The sequence below is a fragment of the Palaemon carinicauda genome, chromosome 42 (genome assembly GCF_036898095.1).
Source record: "Palaemon carinicauda isolate YSFRI2023 chromosome 42, ASM3689809v2, whole genome shotgun sequence".
Taxonomy (NCBI): domain Eukaryota; kingdom Metazoa; phylum Arthropoda; class Malacostraca; order Decapoda; family Palaemonidae; genus Palaemon; species Palaemon carinicauda.
In genome coordinates, this window is record NC_090766.1 from 27124850 (window position 1) to 27144259 (window position 19410).

At 47.2% G+C, this 19410-nt stretch overlaps 1 protein-coding gene and 1 pseudogene across 2 annotated transcripts in view; both read right to left on the bottom strand.

The window, feature by feature from the left end:
• beta4GalT7 (beta-1,4-galactosyltransferase 7) overlaps positions 1-19410 on the bottom strand; it is an 89075-nt gene that overhangs the window by 44357 nt on the left and 25308 nt on the right. Inside the window, exons 2-4 of one of the 2 annotated variants that reach the window (XM_068365373.1) lie at positions 15438-15586; positions 9380-9491; positions 6728-6860 (exon numbers count right to left, since the gene is read on the bottom strand). In XM_068365373.1, the coding sequence (XP_068221474.1) occupies positions 6728-6860; positions 9380-9491; positions 15438-15454 (262 nt within the window). In that variant the 5' untranslated portion in view covers positions 15455-15586. The remainder of the gene's footprint in view (positions 1-6727; positions 6861-9379; positions 9492-15437; positions 15587-19410) is intronic. The other variant, XM_068365372.1, reaches the window with a different exon arrangement.
• Positions 1781-1899, bottom strand: LOC137633378 (5S ribosomal RNA; annotated as a pseudogene).

The following is a 19410-nucleotide window of genomic DNA, read 5'->3' on the forward strand; positions in this document are numbered from 1 at the left end:
GCTGAAGAGGTATACTGGAGACTCTCCCCTGTGTCCTTCCTGTGCTCCCAACCCGGCTGCACGTGAGGACAAACTGCAGCTGTTCCCAAAGATAACCCCTCAATTCCTTTACTGGAAAGAAGGAGAAGGTTTGGGTCATCTGATACAGAATGGTGACTCGAAATCTTGAAGGAGCTGGACCGAAGGGCCGGGACCCCAAGATTCTGAGTCTAGCAAACAACTCAGGAGCGAACCTGAATGTTGCCTTCCCATATTTCTTAGAAAGGGCGGAGTCGTACGAGACCAAGAAGATTGCTTACACACTGGCTGAGGCCAGAGTGAGCAGGAGCACCGTCCCCCAAGACGGAATACGATCAGAGGCCTGACGTAATGGTTCTTGAGAAGATCTCTTAAGGGACTAAAAAGTCCGAACCATGCTCCATGGAGGAGGTCTCACTCCGACTGGGGGCAGGGACGTTCGCAGCTTCGCATGAGCAAAGAAAGGTCCAGCGGGAAGAAAATAGTCTATTCCTTTCAGCCTGAAGGCCAGAGAAAGGCTGAGCGACAGGCTTCATTGCCGAGAGCGGAAAGGAGTTTCCTCCCGCCAAAAAGCAATAACTCCGTTATTGCTGGAGAAGAGGTATCTCTCCCACGACACCAACCACAGAAGACTCCACTTCGTCTGGTAGACCCCTGCGGATGACTATCGCGACTGTAGCGGGTTGTCTCTTCTTGAGGAGGCGGCGTAGTCTCTCCAGGCATGAAGCCGAAGCGATGCCATGGCTCGTGAAAGATGTTGTAGTGTGGTTGTTTGAGTAGCCTATGCCGTGGGAGAAGATCTCTCGGGAGTTCCGTCAGGAGAAGCAGAGGGTCCGGAAACCGTTCTGCGTATAGTCACAGTGGAGCTCTCAGGGCCATCGAAAGGTTGACAGACAACCTGGTCTTGTTGAGACCCATTCTCAACAGACAACAATGGTGGGAAGACGCAGGCGTCGATGTTGTCCCACCATCACCGGAAAGCATTTTGCCAAAGAGTCCTGGGGTCTGAGACTGGGGGGAAGAACAGCGGAAGCTTGAAGTTCCAGGCTGTCGCGATCAGGTCCCCCAGGCCAGGACTTGCTGGCTACTAAAGGCCAAAGACCCCCAGGTACCCTCTATCTGCGAAGCTCTGCTCAGATAGTCGGAGAAAACATTCCTCTGCCCGGAATGAGCGAGCCGATAGTGGTATAGAGAGGACCTCGGAACATCTCAGTATCTCTGCTGCAAGATGCGAAGGTATGAAAATGCGTCCCTTGCTGGTTGGAATACGCCAGTACCATGAAATCGTCGCGCACGGAGCGACTCGGCAGGAACTGTAGGATCTGTAGAGGGGCCAGACTACGGCCCCTAAGCCTGCCTGAATGATGGAGAGGTATCCTTCAGGTCCTGACCATAGGCCTGAACCGGAACATGCGCCCCCCCCCCCCTTTTTCTTTGACGAGTACGAGAACAGCATCAAAATGTGGGGAAAGGACGAGAATATCCACTACCATCAAAAGGTTCCATAGGTCAACACCCATTGCAGGTCTAAACGTTCCGCTGGTCCCATAGGGGCCAGAAAGTCCGGTTAATCGTTGCTTTGATACCACCGGAACTTGGGCCACCCCACAGGGAACTTATCCTGAGGCGACCATTCGGGACTTTAGACGGATCAATGAGGAAAAGAGACCCAGGAAACATTCCAAGGTAGGGCTGAAAGCTCTGCTTGACTGAGAACAGGTACTGCGACTCTCCTCAGCCTTGCCACAGTCAACTGAAGGGAAGGCAACAGCATCTGGCGTCCCCAGGCGGTCACCCATCCAAGTACTGACCAGACCCAACGTTGCTTAACTTTGCTGATCGGACGAGAAGCGGTGTTTCCAATGTGGTAAGGCCGTTGACTCAATATCATGGCTAGATACTCCAGATGTTGAGGCAGAAGTAGAGAAGGCTCCTAGCAAATTACCATGATCCCTCACTCATGGTAAGGACCCGTAAGCTTGTTCCGACGTTGAAGAAGGTCGAATCCGAGCCTACCGGAGTTGACCAGACCTCCAAAAGGCGAAGGAGGCGGAAGCCTGCTCCTGAGTGGCCATGAAGAAAGCAGGGAGAGTTCTCTGGGGGAAAAACCTGCGATGCCGTGGCGGGATCGCCACACCGCATCTTAAGTCTAGGCTGAATTCCAAGAGCTTCCTGGAAGATGGATGGAATGGAAACTGGAAGTACCCGTCCTTCCGATCAAGGGCCTACGGAGTCCTGCCGCCTCGTTACCAGTCTGATCGATTCTGCTGTTCCACGCTGGACGAAGTTTGTTCGACAAACTTGATCAGAGCTGAGAGGTCGACTACGGAATTCCTGTCTCAGATGCTTTCCTACGAGAAAGGATCAACTGAAGAAGCCGGGGGGTGAAGCCGTCGACGACCCTATGGAGGACATTCTCCTAAGGCATGGATCATTTTGCCCAAACGGGCAAAACTCTTGCCGACCCCATGGCATAGAGGTTCAGTGACACTGAATTCGCTGACAGAGACGGAGAGATGGTAAGAGCGAGGCGCGATATCCTTGGCTGATCACGGAGATCGTGCAGGAATCGGCATCGGGAAACTGTTATCCGGATGAGTAACCTTAGGCATCCTCCCAGCGTGAGACCTGCAAGGGGGGGTTGCTAATCCTAGAGTTTGTGAACTCTGCCGCTCCCTCTAGGATTATGCCCCCCAGGGAGAGCCTCCCGCGCTACCTGTCCCTGACCGGAGGGGACTGCTATTGGACACCTTGTCTTAGCTGCCGTAGCCGGTCCGATAACTTAGGTCGACGAGGCTGAAAGAAGAGGCCCTGGAGGCCTGCAGGGTCTGGAAGAAAGCGCCTTGGAGGTGTGAAAACGGAAGTCGACTTCCTACGCACAACCGCTGTCCATGTCTCTGTCCTTGGGCACAAACAAGCTCTTCCTAAGGATGAAAGAGTGTCTGAGCTTGTCGACATTCACGGATGAGACACCCGAGAGGAAGCCCTCGGTCACTGCGTCTAGATGGTCCAACATCGAGCTTGCCCGCAAGTTCGAAACTTGGCGACGAAACGCCAAGGAGCTTGAGCCCGAGAGGAGGAAAGTACCCATGACCTTCCTGGAGCTTCCTTGTACAAAACCTCGGGTCGCAACCGCCGAGGAGGGAAAGGACATGGTAAGCCCCTTCCACGAGATGGAGAAGAGGAAGGGGTAAACCAGTCACCCCTTGCCTGACGGAGAAATCTCGAACGGAAAGCTCCCTGGCAAGACCCTTCCAGGGAATGACGAAGAAGGGCTAACCCAGGTTCTGGAAAGAAGACTGTTGCTCAGACCTCCCTGAAGATTCTTCCTGCTCTTGCATGTGCCATGCTCTGCGTTTACGGGGTGAGGACCATGTTCTGGAAATACGCTCCAGAAGACTCGCCAGGCTGGCCATGTTGCGAAACCCTAACGGGAATCGCGGTCGCAATCGCCCTGGCGCTCGCGCGATGGTAAATCAATGGTTTGCACGTGGCCGAACGTGGAAGCGCCCATGCGCGGGCACGCAGGAGCGCAGACGAAAGTGCGCGAGGGAGCGCAGAAGGAGGGCGAGCGTGGTAGGAAGGGCGAGAGCTGGTGGTCGGAATCCGAAAGTTCACAGGCGAGCGATGACCCGTAGGCGAGCAATGGATACTGGAATCGAGCCGACGTTCGCGCGACGGAACACCGTTGGCTCGCGCGACGGAACACCGTCGGCTCGCGCGACGGAACACCGTCGGCCCGCGCGACGGAACACCGTCGGCCCGCGCGACGGAACACCGTCGGCCCGCGCGACGGAACACCGTCGGCCCGCGCGACGGAACACCGTCGGCCCGCGCGACGGAACACCGTCGGCCCGCGCGACGGAACACCGTCGGTCCGCGCGACGGAATACCGTTGGTTCGCGCGCGGGCGAACATTGGAGCGCATGTGCGCGGGTGCATAGGCGCGCGGGCGTGCGGTCGCGCAGGCACGCGGTCGCGCAGGCACGCGGTCGCGCAGGCACGCGGGCGCGCGGGTGAGCGCAGGCGGTCGGGAGACCGATGGCGCGTAGGCGGGCGATGGCGCGTAGGCGGGCGATGGCGCGTTGACGAGCGATAGCGCGTCTTGGCAAGCAATGGCCCGTAGGCGAGTGAAGGCGCGATGGCGTGTTGACAAGCGACGGCGCGTTGGCGAGCGGTGGTACGTTAACAAAACGCTAGCGCGCAGGCGAAGAATCACGCGGGCGCGTAGGCAATCGCTAACGTGTAAGAGACTAGGGAAGGTTAGCGCGCATCGCGCTAAACAGAAGGCGCGCAGGTGCATCAGGAAGGTGAACGCTGAAGCGAGCTGTCAATCAGGCGATCCTGGACGGTCAGGAAAAACCGTTGGCGCCCATTGGTGCGTGGCAGGAAAGGGCGCGCAGATGTGCGCTGGCGATTGAAGGAAGCTGGCGCACAGAAGGACAGAAGTAAAGGTGAGCGCTGGCGAGCAGGAGGAAGATCTACGGCAAGACTCAGCTACCGGAGATCGTGGTCCACAGCAGGCGAGCGCTAGATCACTACTGATGGTGTCCAGGGGACCTGACACGTGTGGCAGATCGATGGCGTTCGTTGACGCGCAGGAGATCGCTGACGAGCAGGCGAACGTTGACGCGTCTGTGGTCGCTGGCGAGCAGAAGGCAACGCGTGGAATCCTGTGCGTAGAAGAGTCGTCCTTGTCCAAGACCTGAACCGAAGTTCTAGATTGCGCGGGCGAACGTGGGCGCATAGGGCGCGTAACAGGAACCAACAGGAACCGCAACGACGATCATCAGGAGAGCGCTGACGAATAGGAGAGCACTGGCGAACAGGAGAGCGGTAGCGATTAGGAAAACGCTGATGAGCAGGAGAGCACCTGTGCGCTAACACTGAGCAGGAGAGCGCCTGTGCGCTAACACTGAGCAGGAGAGCGCCTGTGCGCTAACACTGAGCAGGAGAGAACACTGCAGAAAGGCGCGCAGGGGAACCCTGACATGCAAGGGAAGCACCCCCGTGGGAGGCAACCCTTTCGAAGGGACCGTTGTCCGTCGGAAGACCGTTGTCCGTCGGAAGACGAGGCCAGACTGCTGTCCATCTGCACCAGGGGCGGAAGGTCAAGAAGGCGTTGGAGATCGATCCCCGGAGAGATCTAAAGAGGAAGGAGCTGCAGGCTGCAAACGGAGATTCAAAAAGGCGCCTCTTAGCACCCTTATAGGGAGATGGGAGACACTTACGACGTAGCGGACGGTGAGCCTTACAGCGAAGGCGGCCAACAGCAACAACAGCAGAAGAGTCCTCCGAAGAGGAGTCTCTATGCGTGTACTCTCTCGCGAACGAAAGAGAAACACTTCGTAGAAGAGACGGGTCAGCCAGTGACCTAAAAAGAGCAATCCTCCGAAGAGGGGCTCCTGCAGTTGCCCAGCCCCTTGAGCGTAACTGCAGGTGCGACCGCTCAGCACTAAGAGCATAGTCGCACGAAAAAAAGGCAAGAGAAGAACCCCCAAAGGGGAAAAACTCAAGCCTGGACAGGAAAACTTCCCTCGAAAGGAAAGTTACCCACCCAAGAAGGCGAACCTCCTGAGTGTTCTAAAATGAACTGGAGAGCTGTCAATCATCACGGGAGTACTTCCAGGAGAAGGAGACACGCCCCTGACGAAGGTCTATAGGGGAGGCAGCAACAGCCGAATCCCCAGGCCTCAACAAGACAGCTCACTCCGTTGTCACATTCCAGAAACGAACTACTGTAGATCGGTAACTGAAAAATAAAAACAAAAATCATTAGTTAACATTCATTCCCCCGGGAAGGCTTCGAAGAGGAATCCCGAGGGAAAGGAACACAAGAATTACACAACAGGCACGTGCCCTCACAACCACTTACACTCACGGAAGGAGAGCTGTAACCAAAACAGAATTATAACAATTATAATTATGTAACTATGTAATTATGTAATTTAAAAATGAATGAACACTAAAGAAAGAACGAAAACCCCGAAAGGAATCGTTCTACAAAGCTGAAAAATCAACAAATACAATTAGATTCATAAACTAATTGAGACAAAACGTACGGCGTAGCAACTCCACCCACACGGGAAGGAAGCTACTCAGACGTAGTAAAAGTAACGTAGTAAAAGGGTGAACGACCTAAGAGAGAGAGAAAGACCGTAGTCAAACTCGATCGCGACCCATGAAATTACACCATGGTGGCCTAACTGCCGAGGGCTCCACAGAGATATCGTACACTACACACACAAGCACAAACTCTGAAAAGGAAACTTACTGATTTCTATACTCAAATATATACATAAACACGAAAAAATGTTTACATATATATTGAGTAAAAGAAAAGTTGGTGATTAAGTAAAGACAAAACAAACAATGGCTGCCAAATGAGGACAAAGACAGAGACGTCTGTCCATTGTCCGAGCCAAAAGTGAAGTGGAGCAGTTCACCGGTGTGTGAGGGGGGGAGGGGTAGCTAGCTACCACTCCCCTACCCCCCTGCTAACTAGCGCGGGGGTAATACACCCTCGTTAAATTCTAATGGCTCGCCATTTCAGCTACGCCGAAAGGTAAACCCAATGTAAATAGCGTGGTTTGTATTTCGGTTACGGAACAAACACAATTTATCAACACAGCAAGAAAAAATGACCTAACAATATTCATATAAAATTACAAAAATTACATATCAAAGCTTCACACGCAGGAAATCTTACCTGTTGTTGGAGACGGAAAATTAATAGTGAAGAAAAACACCAGACAGATGACAATACCCCATAGCAATGGCGCTGATTTTCTTGCTCGGAGCATTGCACTCAGTGCTGATGTCATTTTTGAAAGAATTGAGGGCTGGAAAATATCCAATTGATTATCATTTTGAGGATCCTTATTAAAGAAATTTACATGATCAAATTCCCTTAAATACACTAAAATATCGTATAGTGTACTTTAATAGATTACTTATGTTTTATGTAACTAGCATGCAAAACATACAGGAGAATTGCAATGCTTTATAACAAATATAAACTTATATTTGAGTTTAGATTACCTGATCATTAACATTTCTCTAAATAACACGTACAACTACAAAGATCAGCATCACAATTATTGTTGTTTATCTCATTAATACAGCTTCAAACATACCATCCCATCGTTTGAGTTGACTACTACGTTTCTCCAAATGGTGTTTTCACAACTCTCCATCCATATAAAAATCTTATAACCGTAACATATGTTATTGGTCCCTTCAAAGCTTTTTAAATTCTGCCTTTTACCCTCTCTCCCTCAGTAGTGATACTTGTAGTATAGGGGCAACTATATATTCAGGAGTAAAATTCAGTGTAACAATAAAATGATGAATTATCATAGGCCTTGCTAAGAGGAGGAGACACCCCTTTCTATAAAAGGCTCCCCCTTGTTTGGTAGACAAAAAGAACCTATGTATGAAGGAATTGCTTTCTTGACAAGATATACAACTGCAAGTGTCTATGTGGTTTGTCTCAGTAATATAAAAGTCCATGATTGTTGATTTTGAAAAATCTGCTTCCGTAAATACTGCACTGTACCACCACAAGTAGCCTGACTCGGCCTCATTATACATTTCCCTCACATATGAAAAGATCATACATATCCTCTTTGATGCCAAATAGGACATGACTAAGTCCCAATTTTCTGTCATACTTATTTTGCTTTTTACTGTACAAAGACCCAACAGGAGACATCCTGTCCTTGTCCTGAAAACAGAAGAAACCTCACAGATCAAACACATCTGAACTCAAAAAATGGAAAACTATTGTGCCTTGAACATGATACAGACTCTGGACCACAGAATATAATTCTCTGGATACCACAATCTAAGGAGGCCTTGGTTTTAAAAAGTGCAAATTTACATTAACCCTTTTACCCCCGGGGTATTTGGAAATTTCCAACCCTTAACCCCCAAGGGGTTATTTTTTCCCAGCACATTTTGCAGTATATTTTTTTTAAATTGCTCTAACAGCCTTAATTTTTGTCATAGAGAGGTCAGGTTGGTCTCATTCTCTTGGAAAATGCCTGAATTTTCTCAAAAAATTATTAAAAAATATGAAAAACAAATTTTTATAGCATTTTTTTGCAAGGACGTACCGGTACGTCCATGGGGGTAAAGGGATGGCTTTTGTGAAACGTACCAGTACGTCCTTTGGGGGTAAAAGGGTTAACAAGACATAGATGATTCAAGAGCTGGAGAATGTTAAAAACAAGACATTAACTTAAGCAATTTCAAAAAATATTGTAAGGGTTAACTATCACATTTGCCAAAGAGCAAAATGATGATATTTAAAAGTAATTTGTATTTTTCCTAACTATGGAAACCTCAGTTCTTTACTCAGGCTTGTATTTGTGTAGGAACAAACTCGCATAATATGCTATAACAATAGTCATACTGTACAGAATTAGAAAGGTATACAGTATATTTAATTTAGGAGCTGATTATGAAATATTACCATACACTGTCTTGGAAAAGAGTAACCAAGAGCAACTTTAAATAAAACTGGTAAATAAAAACCCCTATATTGAGAAAGGAGGTCTTAATATGGTTTAAAAAAAGATATAAAATCCTCACGGTATAATTAGCATCTAAACATAAAATTCAATGAAACTAGTCAACAAATGATTGCACTACTGATTATCTACTTCAACTGGCTATTCTCATATTATGACGAAAACATGTAAGAAACAATGCAATGGATTGTAAACTGAAATAGTACCTTCTACATCAGAAACCAAGTAATAAGTACCAAGGGCTACAGGTATGTAAACAGATTACATTCAGTTGAGGGAAATTTTACTTGGCATTCATACAATATAGATGTGAATTTACCAGTTTTATTTTTAAGTAGTAATTCAGCATCACGGTCTTCCACACCTACAGGACTTATAGCATAAATAAAATAAGGTTTGATGGTTATACAGTACTGTAGTGACTTATACCACTTGTATCAATCCCAAAAACTACAAGAATGAGAATATCAACACAGAAAAAAAATCAAGATACAGGCAATAAAGAAATTTTAAAAAATTCCCCAAAACTAGATCAAATCTAGAGTAATTTGAATGGCATAGTTTAAACTTTTGATTAAACAAACGTTATACTGTAGCCACTGGTAACAGCTGCCCGTGAACATACAGCATCTATCCAGCTAACGCTTATTGAAAAAGTTGAATAGTAAAAAATAATTTGCAAAACCATAGACATGCAATTTAATGAGGAACCTCATAAAATTCTAAAATGAAATACTGTATAGGCTGAAATATACGATGCCTAAAGCTTTTACGTGACTAAACTGGTACCTGTGTCTGATACAATGTTCATACAGTATAGCACTCACCTGGGGTATATTCTTACTAGAATTAGATAAGGAAGGTAGAAGTTTGCTGGACTGGGCCTTAGAGATCGATGAGCCATGGCGAACGCACTTCCTTACATGTGATTCATCCTGTCTGAAATATACCAAAAAAAAAAAAAAAAACATAAACAATCAAATGACATACAGCTTACAAAAGTAATACAATGCTATAAATTTACAATCCATTTCTTGTATTGTACATGACTGTTGTTATTTTTATTAATTAAAAGAATGCATGACTATATGAGATTCATAGTTCCAGAACATTAAATCTTTGGCACAGTTTCAATCAGAAATCTAGGAATCCAAACTATTATTATTATTATTATTATAATAATAATAATTACTAGCTAAGCTACTACCCTACTTGGAAAAGCAGAATACTATCACCCCAAGAGCTCAAACAAGGAAAAGAGACCAATGAAGAAAGGAAATAAGGAAACATAGAATAGTGTGCCTGAGTGTACCCTCACGCAAAAGAGAACTCTAACCCAAGACAGTGGAAGACCATGGTATGGAGGCCATTGTACTACACAAGACTAGAAAACAATGGTTTGATTTTGGAGTGTCCTTCTCTAGAGGAGCTGCTTACCATAGCTAAATTCTCCTTTCTACCCTTACCAAGATTAAAGTAGCCACTGAACTACAGTGTAGTAGTTAATCCTTTGAGTGAAAAAGAATTTTTTTGTTATTCAAGTGTTGTCATGTGTATGAAGAGGAGAATGAGTAAAGAATAGGCCAGACTATTCGGTGTATGTGTGGGAAAAGGGGAAAATTGGCCATAACCAGAGAGGGATCCAATACAGTACTATCTTGCCAGTCAAAGGAGCCAATACAGTAACTCTCTGGTGGTAGTATCTCAATGGGTGGCTGGTGACTTGACCAACCTACTACCTATCAAAATAAGTCCAAGATATTAGCTGATTGAAAGTCAGACAGATGCAGCTTCTGAATGTTTACCTACACAGAAATTAATATCAATGTGTGTTCCTCAAATAATTCAAGGTTGGAATAAAATAAATTCTAAACAAATCTTATATCATAAAGCTTCACCCACTGACTTGTTTCTTATAAGTGAAATTTGGGGGAAAGATGACGAATTTTGAGGTACACTAATTCGTATTTTTCCTAATTACACAAACTTGAGTCCTTTACATAGGAGAGATAACAGCAAAGCTGTAGAATACAAAAGTTGGAATTTCATAACGAAGTCTAAGTAGTTGGCCGGTGATTACTAGCTGGAAGCAGGCAAAACCCACTAGACCTGCTTGCTCACTGAATGTTACCCCTCTTTGCTCATTATCGCTAAACTGTTAGCGATCGCTTGCCCATAAAGTAGTTCCATATCTCTTGTTCGCTCTCCCATTAGAGCTATGCTAGATACAATATATAGGGGTTTTGCACATTATTGAGAGCACGCCATGGCATGGGTGCATGATAGCAAGCCACAACTCAACTGCTGAAGTGGTTGCTTGTGATGAATCGCGCACCCTCTCAACTACTTGCGATCAGTTACACACTCTCTTACCTGGTCTCTATGCTCTTACTTGCCTGCTAGGTACCACTTCTAGCCCTCTCATTTGTTCCCACATGAATACAACAAGAGAAGAATGAAGGTTAGGTAGGGAAAAAATGCAACGGACCCCTACACAAATACAAACTTGAGCAGAGTACAGTACTCAGGTTTGTACTGTTATGAGAAATGAAATTAATTCTGAAATGCCCTGACTGATTTAGTGGTTGTACTTAGACATATAACTCAGTGATCACAGACTCTTGCCATCATTGCCACTGACAAGTCGCCCCTTGCCAGTCAACTTGCGAACCCCAAATCTGGTTGCTCCCCCGCTTTTTTTACTAACAAATATTCTTCGGACAGAATCATGGGCTTCTTCAGCACAGTCCAAGGACTGTTGCTGACCCTGGGAGAAAGGATGATGGACTAAACAACCATGGCAGAGCATACAGAGACAGGGGTGCAACCAACACAGGCTAGTATGAAGAGTCAGGCACCCACTTCGACAGTTCATAACAGAAAAATTGTGACATGTCCCTTGAACAAGGAGGGCATGCAAAATACTGAAGCAGTCCACAATTTTCTCCTCTTCAATTCAGGCTGGCATTCCTCCTACATTGTTACCTGGGGGAGAATGCCCATAACACTCAGGCAACAGAACTATAGACTGTGGACGTGCTCCAGTTCGGGATCTGTCTCCCATTCACCAACTCTCATCCTCTTCCTTCTCTAATCTATCAATATCAATCTACTGCTAAGGATTTTCGAAGAACTTAGCCCAACAAGCAGAGGTTCAGGTCATGCAGCAGAAGGGCACTCTACAAAGCACACTCATGTACACCAGCATGCACACAAGTATAACTTGCCTGATTTTACCTCCAGGAGTGTAACGAAGGCTCCCTAAACTTCCTCAGTGAACTATTTCTTTCAAAGAAAGTGTCTAAGGAGGGGAGACCAGTTGTAGACCTTCCAGACATGAACAAGTTGTTTGACAAAGTTCATCCAAAATGGAAATTCCAGAGTCTCAAGATGATAAGACCGTTTGGACCTAATTATGTCAATCGATCTAAAGGATACATACTTACAGATCCCATTAATCCCAGCCCCAGGGCAGGGACACACACCAGTGACATTCATCTCCTGTGCTGCCTAGATGACTTCCAAAGGGACAAACTCATCTCGAATAACCATGATCTGGGGATCACGATGAATCCATCAAGTACATGTCATTAGTGCAAATTCTTCTAGTTCGATTGGTTTGAGAGAGAATCTTATTCGGTCAGCTAAAGTGTAGGAAATTCCAGTGACCAAAAATATCAGAATTAACCATATCTAAAGCCGCACGAATAATTTCTGAATAACAGCTCAAAGTTGGCTTCTATCCTTGGGGGACACAAAATGTCGATAAATAAATTCCATTTTTCGCCTGATGAGAACTATCTGCCTCCCCAAGGTAACTGAACTCACACAAGTGTCAATGCCTTAACGAATGTAGACCTTGTCTTATGATTTGGAATAAAGCGTTGGATCAACATTGTCTTGGGTCTCCTCTCATATGGTAGAGGTTTCAACGCGTAGCTCACAAAATCATTCTTAGTGTATTAGCAACTGGACCACGAATGGAACCATGGTTCTACATTGTAGAGGAAGAGACTACAGCATCAAGGTCTAACTCCTCAGTGGCAGAGGTGCCCGGGCTAAACAGATCTTGGGAGATGGAGAGTGTAACAAAGATTTCCCATGGTGATAAGGGCATATCCTTGATAGAGAGTGATCGTAAAAAAACTTCACAATTGGGCTATTCTGTTGTCTCAACATAGTGTGATCTTTCACTTGGTCTTTCACTTGGCGGGGGTGTCTCTGCTGCTGCCAGGGTTTGTTTGGTTTAGCCCTTCTTCACACCCAGTGAGTGTGTTTTGAGAGGGGATCATACCTCTACGGTAGGGCGTATTTGCTCGGCAGAGCACTTGCCAACCGTTCTGGGACGGACTACCTGATCCAGAGATGCTAGATAGTCACCACCTATGAAGTGACAGGGATGTCACTGAGATATGGTACCTATGTAGGTGGGGATGGCAAAGCAGGTTGGGCCACAGGGGTAGTTCTCTCAGTACCCTAAATGGAGTGTCAACAGGTCTGGGTACCCTTTAGCATGTGGCCATTTGGGAACCACCAGGGTTACTTTGAGATTTGAAGTAGTCAACACACTGTTTCTTACTCTACGAATCAGGCACAATGGTGTTAAAGCGTAAACGTTGACATTGGCCCCTGGATGTTGAAAGGCATCCTATAGAGCAACTAACTGGTGAAGCACTACAGAGAAAAAGATTGGGAGCTTTGTGCTGAGCTGGGAGGCAAATATGTTGATTGACAGGGAACCCTTAAAGTCAGAATCTTCTTCGCCATTAGAGGATGAAGGAACCATTCCGCTTCTACGACTTGTCCCTCGTGACTGAGCTTGTTGGTAATTACAATCCTCTTACGCAGAATGAATCTTAGAGACAGCTCCATGGTGCTGTTGAGGGCCTATGTGTACACCTGCTTTGCCAACTTGCAGAGATGCTGTGAAATAGTACCTACTTACTTACTGACATAAACCACTATACAGTAGTTATGTTGTTGCTCATCGCCACCGAGTGACTTATCAGACACTGTTGGAATGCTTGTAGCAACTGGGGTGCTGCCTTAATCTCTTCACAGGTTGATGTGCAGGTGCTTTTCTTCTTCTGGTTCCTTAGGTGCACTCCCCATCCCTTTTCTGACACATTTGTGAACAGCAGCATTTCCGGAATAGGATATTCTTGAGCAGTCCCACTGATGAGGTTCTCCTCGTCCAACCACCAAAATAGATCGTCCAGTACTCCCTGCTTCACTGAAACAGGGAGGTGTGTGGGATCATTTGCTACTGCTAGTCAGGCACTTACTAAAAGGACTAATAGTGGATATGTCAGTGAAGAACACGCTTCTGTAAAGACAAGAGATGTCTAAGTACTGTAGATGTTGCCATTGTTGAGCCAGTATTTCTCGCTTGGTGAGAAAAGGTCACTCAACTTTCCTAAGTCTGCTGATTCTGTTGTCTGATGGAAAGACTTTCGCTGCTGTCATGTCTATCAACACTTCCAGGTACTTCATCCTCTGCTTGGGCATGAGACTGGACTTCATTCAATTTACCAATCCCTAGATCATGGCAAACAACAACAAGTCTGTCTCAGTGGTGAAGCAACTGCTTCGAGGAAGAGGACAAGAAAGAACATTCACATGAACTACTATCCACTGAGGATCACACACAAGGAAAACATTCCCATGAGGATAGTGCTTGTAAAGGTGAGTGTGTGCATGGACCTCGCTGGTGATATCGATCATGATGTTGTAGGTTTTGTTCAGATGGTCTCTATTGTCCTCTGAGTTGAGATATTCTGGATGTCTAACAGTGAGGTGAAGAAAGAGGACAACACGTACCTGCAGAAGGAGTGGTAGTGTCAGCTCCTGGAACTACTTCACCTTCCAAAAGATTGGTAAGAATTGCTGTACCACCCATGTCATGCTCATATAAAGGGGGTTTAGAAGTAGTCTAATAAATTTAGTAGAATGGTCTTCTTCCTCTTCAGAGGTCAGGCAGCCCCTGAAGGTTCAGCAGCAGTGGACGAGGTTGAAAGTAAAGGACTGGGAGGAGCAGGAGACTGAGTTGTTTCCTTTCCTTGCCAGAAGTTGTTGCCAAGGATTTCACAGCTGACAGCGATGATACCAGAGAAGGGGAGGATTAAAGATTTATCCTCTTTCTGCAGGCTGGTTCTAGTTGATGGGCATCACATCCTATTTTCCCACAGAAGATGGGGAGGCAAAAGACTGGGCACAGTAGCAGAAGTCCTAGGGGTCTAATTGTTGACTAAAACCTTCAGCAGCTTCTCTGCAGACAGAACGCCATCAATGCCTAAGGCAGGCCACAAGCTTCTTAGGTCCAGGTCCCTGGAAATGTCCTCATCAACTACTACAACCGTGGCCTAACTTCGAGGAGAGGGTAATGAATCCCAAAGAGAGAAAAGATACGTCTGCACTCGACCGTAGCCAAAACAGAAGTGGAGGACCTCACTGGGTGAGTTGTTTTGAGCGGGGAGGTTGGTCTAACCCCCGCTAACAAGAGGAGGGCTGATGATACCTCATGTAAATGTTTTATAGCTAAATTCCACCTCACGCTGAAACATGTATCCATAGTAAAGATTAAAGGTAAGTATTTCTGTAGGAATAATTTAAATATTTGCCAGTTCCATACAAGAGTGTGGAAAAGATACATCAGCTCTTAAGTATGGCTGAAATCAAAGTACAGTACTACAGCAGTAGTGAGTGCGGGAGTGCTTCCCTGCTACCCACTGTTGATACCTCGTTTAAAGTTTTTATAGTGTTCTAGCTTGTGCTGATATTTTCTTCTATTTAAAGAATGTGTGTTTGTATTCATGTAGGAATGATTATATTTTCAGATAGAGTTCGTGAAGTACCACGAAAACTCACTGAAGTGAGAACACTTGCCTGCGTGCATCACTCATCGATATGAATTTTGGATGGTGTCGTATGGATGTGAATCACATGTCTAAAATGAAGAAGTCATAATGGATATATAATACCAATTTCAAATGGTACCGTAACTTGGTTATGCAGAGGGAACGTGATTGGGTAAACTGGAAACAAAAGAATCAGTTAGCTTTCAGCAATGGTCATTTACAGTACATACCAGCAATTCAAGACAGAAAACCTTACGTTGTCTGGCATTCTTACTCACAAAGCAACACATTTGTCCATAAGGCTTTTACCGTAGGGCATAACACAAAAAACAAAATCCAATCAAGACCTCTTAATGTGTGACCGCAATTGCAAATAATGGGAACTTAGAAGAAGGCTAGCATTATAAACAGTACAGTACTGCAAATATGTAAATGAACTTCTGCTAATTAGAGGGCACCACTATTCCTTACTCAATTCAAAGTATCGCTACTAAACCTACCTTAGTGCGTCCTAGTACCAATATGGCTCCATTTACCTGCCAGTTCAAATATACAATCAGACCTTACCATTCACAGGGGTTTGGTAAAAGACACCAACAAATGATGAAATATGACAAATTCGGATATAATTTGTATTTTTCCCTAACTAATACAAACCTGCAGCTATTTATGTGGATTATCTTTTGGTGAAGCTGGAAGGTAGCCATTAGACTGACCTTCCATTAGACTGAAAGTGTGAGGTGGCAACCCTGCCTAACAGCTTTAGTGGGTAGACTGGGGATGGCTAGGGGGTACCCAGCCACCTCTATATATATTCTCACGGCCGTGAGCTACGTCACTTTTTGATTGCTTTCCCCAAGAGAGGGGAGGATGAAGAAAGAAGTAAGGGCCAGACATACTCTTTCATTCACGCAGACTAAGACCGGGTAGCAATGCCCTCAACCTTCTGCTACTTGTCCATTAAGGAGCCTGAGGTTAGACCAGCTGTTGTGCAGCCACCACGGGGCCGATAGGAAAGGTATCGAGGCTCCTGTGGGTCACGTCCTGCAGGTAGTGGGCTGTGAAGGTCGTTTGACGCTTTCAGACCCCAGCTTGTAGCACCTGCATCACAGAGAAGTTTCTCTTAAAGGCCAGGGACGTAGCAATGCCCCTGACGTCGTGTGCCCTAGGGCGACGTGACGGAGGAGGGTCTGGATTCAAGGCGTGATGGATAACCCTTCGAATCCAAGCCGAGATGGTGTTCTTGGTGACCCTCCTCTTAAGTCTTTCCCGTGCTTACAAACAACGCTTGCACGCGGGGATGAACTGCAGCTGTCCTCTTCAAGAAACGCCTCAGACTCCTCACTGGGCATAATAGCAGATGGTCTGGGTCACTTGTTACAGAACGGAGACTCGTGACCCTGAAGGAGTCGAACCGTGGGTCCGGCACTCCAGGGTTCTGAGTCTTGGCAACAAACTAAGGGACGAACCTGAACGTAACCTCCCCCCATCCCCTTGAATGGACGATGTCGTATGAGAGACCATGAAGTTTACTAACTCGTTTGGCAGAGGCCAACGCGAGTAGGAAAGCCGTCTTCCAAGTCAGGTGGCTATCAGAGGCCTGGCGTAATGGTTCGAAGGGAGGTCTCTTCAGAGCCCTGAGAACCCGAACCACTTTCCATGGAGGAGGTCTCACTTCCGACTGAGGGCAGGTAAGCTCATAGCTACGTATGAGTAAAGAGAGTTCTAGCGAGGAAGAAATGTCCACTCCTTTCAGCCTAAAGTCCAGACTTAAGGCTGAGCGATAGCCTTTAACCGCCGAGACCGAAAGGCGCACTTCTTCCCGCAAATACACGAGAAACTCCGCTATTGCTGGAATAGTGGCATCGAGTGGAGAGATACCCCTCCCACGAAACCAACCACAGAAGACTCTCCACTTCGCCTGGTAGACTCCCGCGGAGGACTTTCGCAGGTGACGAGACATTCTTTCCGCAACCTGTTACGAAAAGCCTCTCTCCGTGAGGAGACGCTGGATAGTCTCCAGGCGTGAGGCCGAAGCGAGGCTACAGCTTTGTGGAAGATGTTGCAATGTGGCTGTCTGAGTAGCTCGTGTCGTGGGGGAAGTTCTCTCGGAAGTTCCGTCAGGAGTTGCAGAAGGTCCGGGAACCATTCCGCGTGATGCCATAGCGGAGCTATCAGGGTCATAGACAGGTTGACCGATAGTCTGGTCCTGTTGAGCACCCTTCTCATCAGACAAAACGGTGGGAAGGCGTACACGTCGATGTTGTCCCACCGCTGTTGGAAAGCATCTTGCCAGAGAGCCTTGGGGTCCGGGACTGGGGAGCAGTACAGAGGCAGCTTGAAATTCAAGGCTGTCGCGAACAGGTCCACCGTCGGGGAACCCCACAAAATCAGGACTTTGTTGGCTATCTGAGGATCGAAAGACCACTCGGTACTCACTATCTACGAAGCTCTGCTCAGACTGTCGGCGAGCACATTCCTCTTGCCAGGTATGAAGCGAGCTGATAGTGTTATCGAGTGGACTTCGGACCACCTCAGAATCTCTACTGCAAGATGGGATAGCTGTTGTGAAAAGGTACCTCCCTGCTTGTTGATATAAGCCACTTCCGTGGTGTTGTCGCTCATCACCACCACGGAGTGGCCCGCCAGGGTCCGTTGGAACTGTTGAAGAGCCAGATACACGGCCTTCATCTCTAGCAGGTTGATGTGTAGGTACTTTTCTGATTCCGACCAAAGGCCTGAGACCCTCTGATTCAGAATGTGGGCCCCCCACCCTTCTTTTGACGCGTCCGAAAACAGCGTCAAATCCGGGGGAAGGACGAGAAGATCCACTCCCTTTCGTAAGTTTTCATCAATCAGCCACCACCGCAGGTCCGCCTGTTCCGTGGGTCCTATAGGGACCAGAGAGTCCGGGGAATCGGAGCCCTGACTCCACCGGGATTTGAGCCGCCATTGCAGGGATCTCATCCTGAGACGGCCGTTCGGGACCAGACGGGCCAGGGAGGCTAGGTGACCTAAAAGACGTAACCATGATTGGGCCGGAAGCTCTTCCCGCCTGAGGAAAGACTCTGCCACCCTCCTCAGCCTTGCTATCCTGTCGTCTTATGGAAAGGCTTTGTGGAGATTGGTGTCTAATAACCTGCCTAGATAAAACAGTCGCTGGGACGGCTGCAGAGAGGACTTCTCGAGATTTACCATGATCCCCAGATCTTGGCAAAGTCCCAGAAGCCTGTCTCGGTGTCGAAGAAGGGTCGACTCCTAGTCTGCCAGGATCAGCCAGTCGTCCAGATATCGGAGGAGACGGATGCCGTTCCTGTGCGCCCATGACGAAATCAGGGTGAACACCCTGGTGAACATCTGAGGTGCTGTGGAGAGACCGAAGCACAGTACCTTGAACTGGTAGGTCTTGCTGTCTAGGCTGAATCTCAAGTACTTCCTGGAAGACGGATGGATTGGGATCTGGAAGTACGCGTCCTTCAAATACAGTGTGCACATGAAGTCTTGTGGTCTCACTGCAAGTCTGACCGTGTCCGCTGTCTCCATGTTGAACGAAGTTTGCTTGACAAACTTGTTCAGAGCTGAGAGATCGATGACGGGTCTCCAGCCTCCAGACGCCTTCTTTACAAGAAAGAGTCGACTGAAGAAGCCTGGTTGAGCCGTCGACGACCTCTTGGAGAGCATCCTTCTTGAGCATGGTCTCGACTTCCGCCCGGAGGGCCAGCCCTTTGCCGATCCCATGGCATAGGAGCTCAACGACACTGGATTCGCTGTCAGGGGAGGTTGAGATGTGAATGGGACGCGATAACCTTGGCTGATCACAGAGACCGTCCAAGAATCGGCCCCATGTTGCTGCCACCTGTGCACGCAACTTTGTAGGCATTCCCCCACAGGTGGACACGCGGGGGGACTGCCACTCCTAGCGTTTACGGCCATGGCCTCTCCCTCTAGGAGTTTTGCCTCCCCTGAAGGACTTACCACCCCTCTTGTCCTTAACAGGAAAG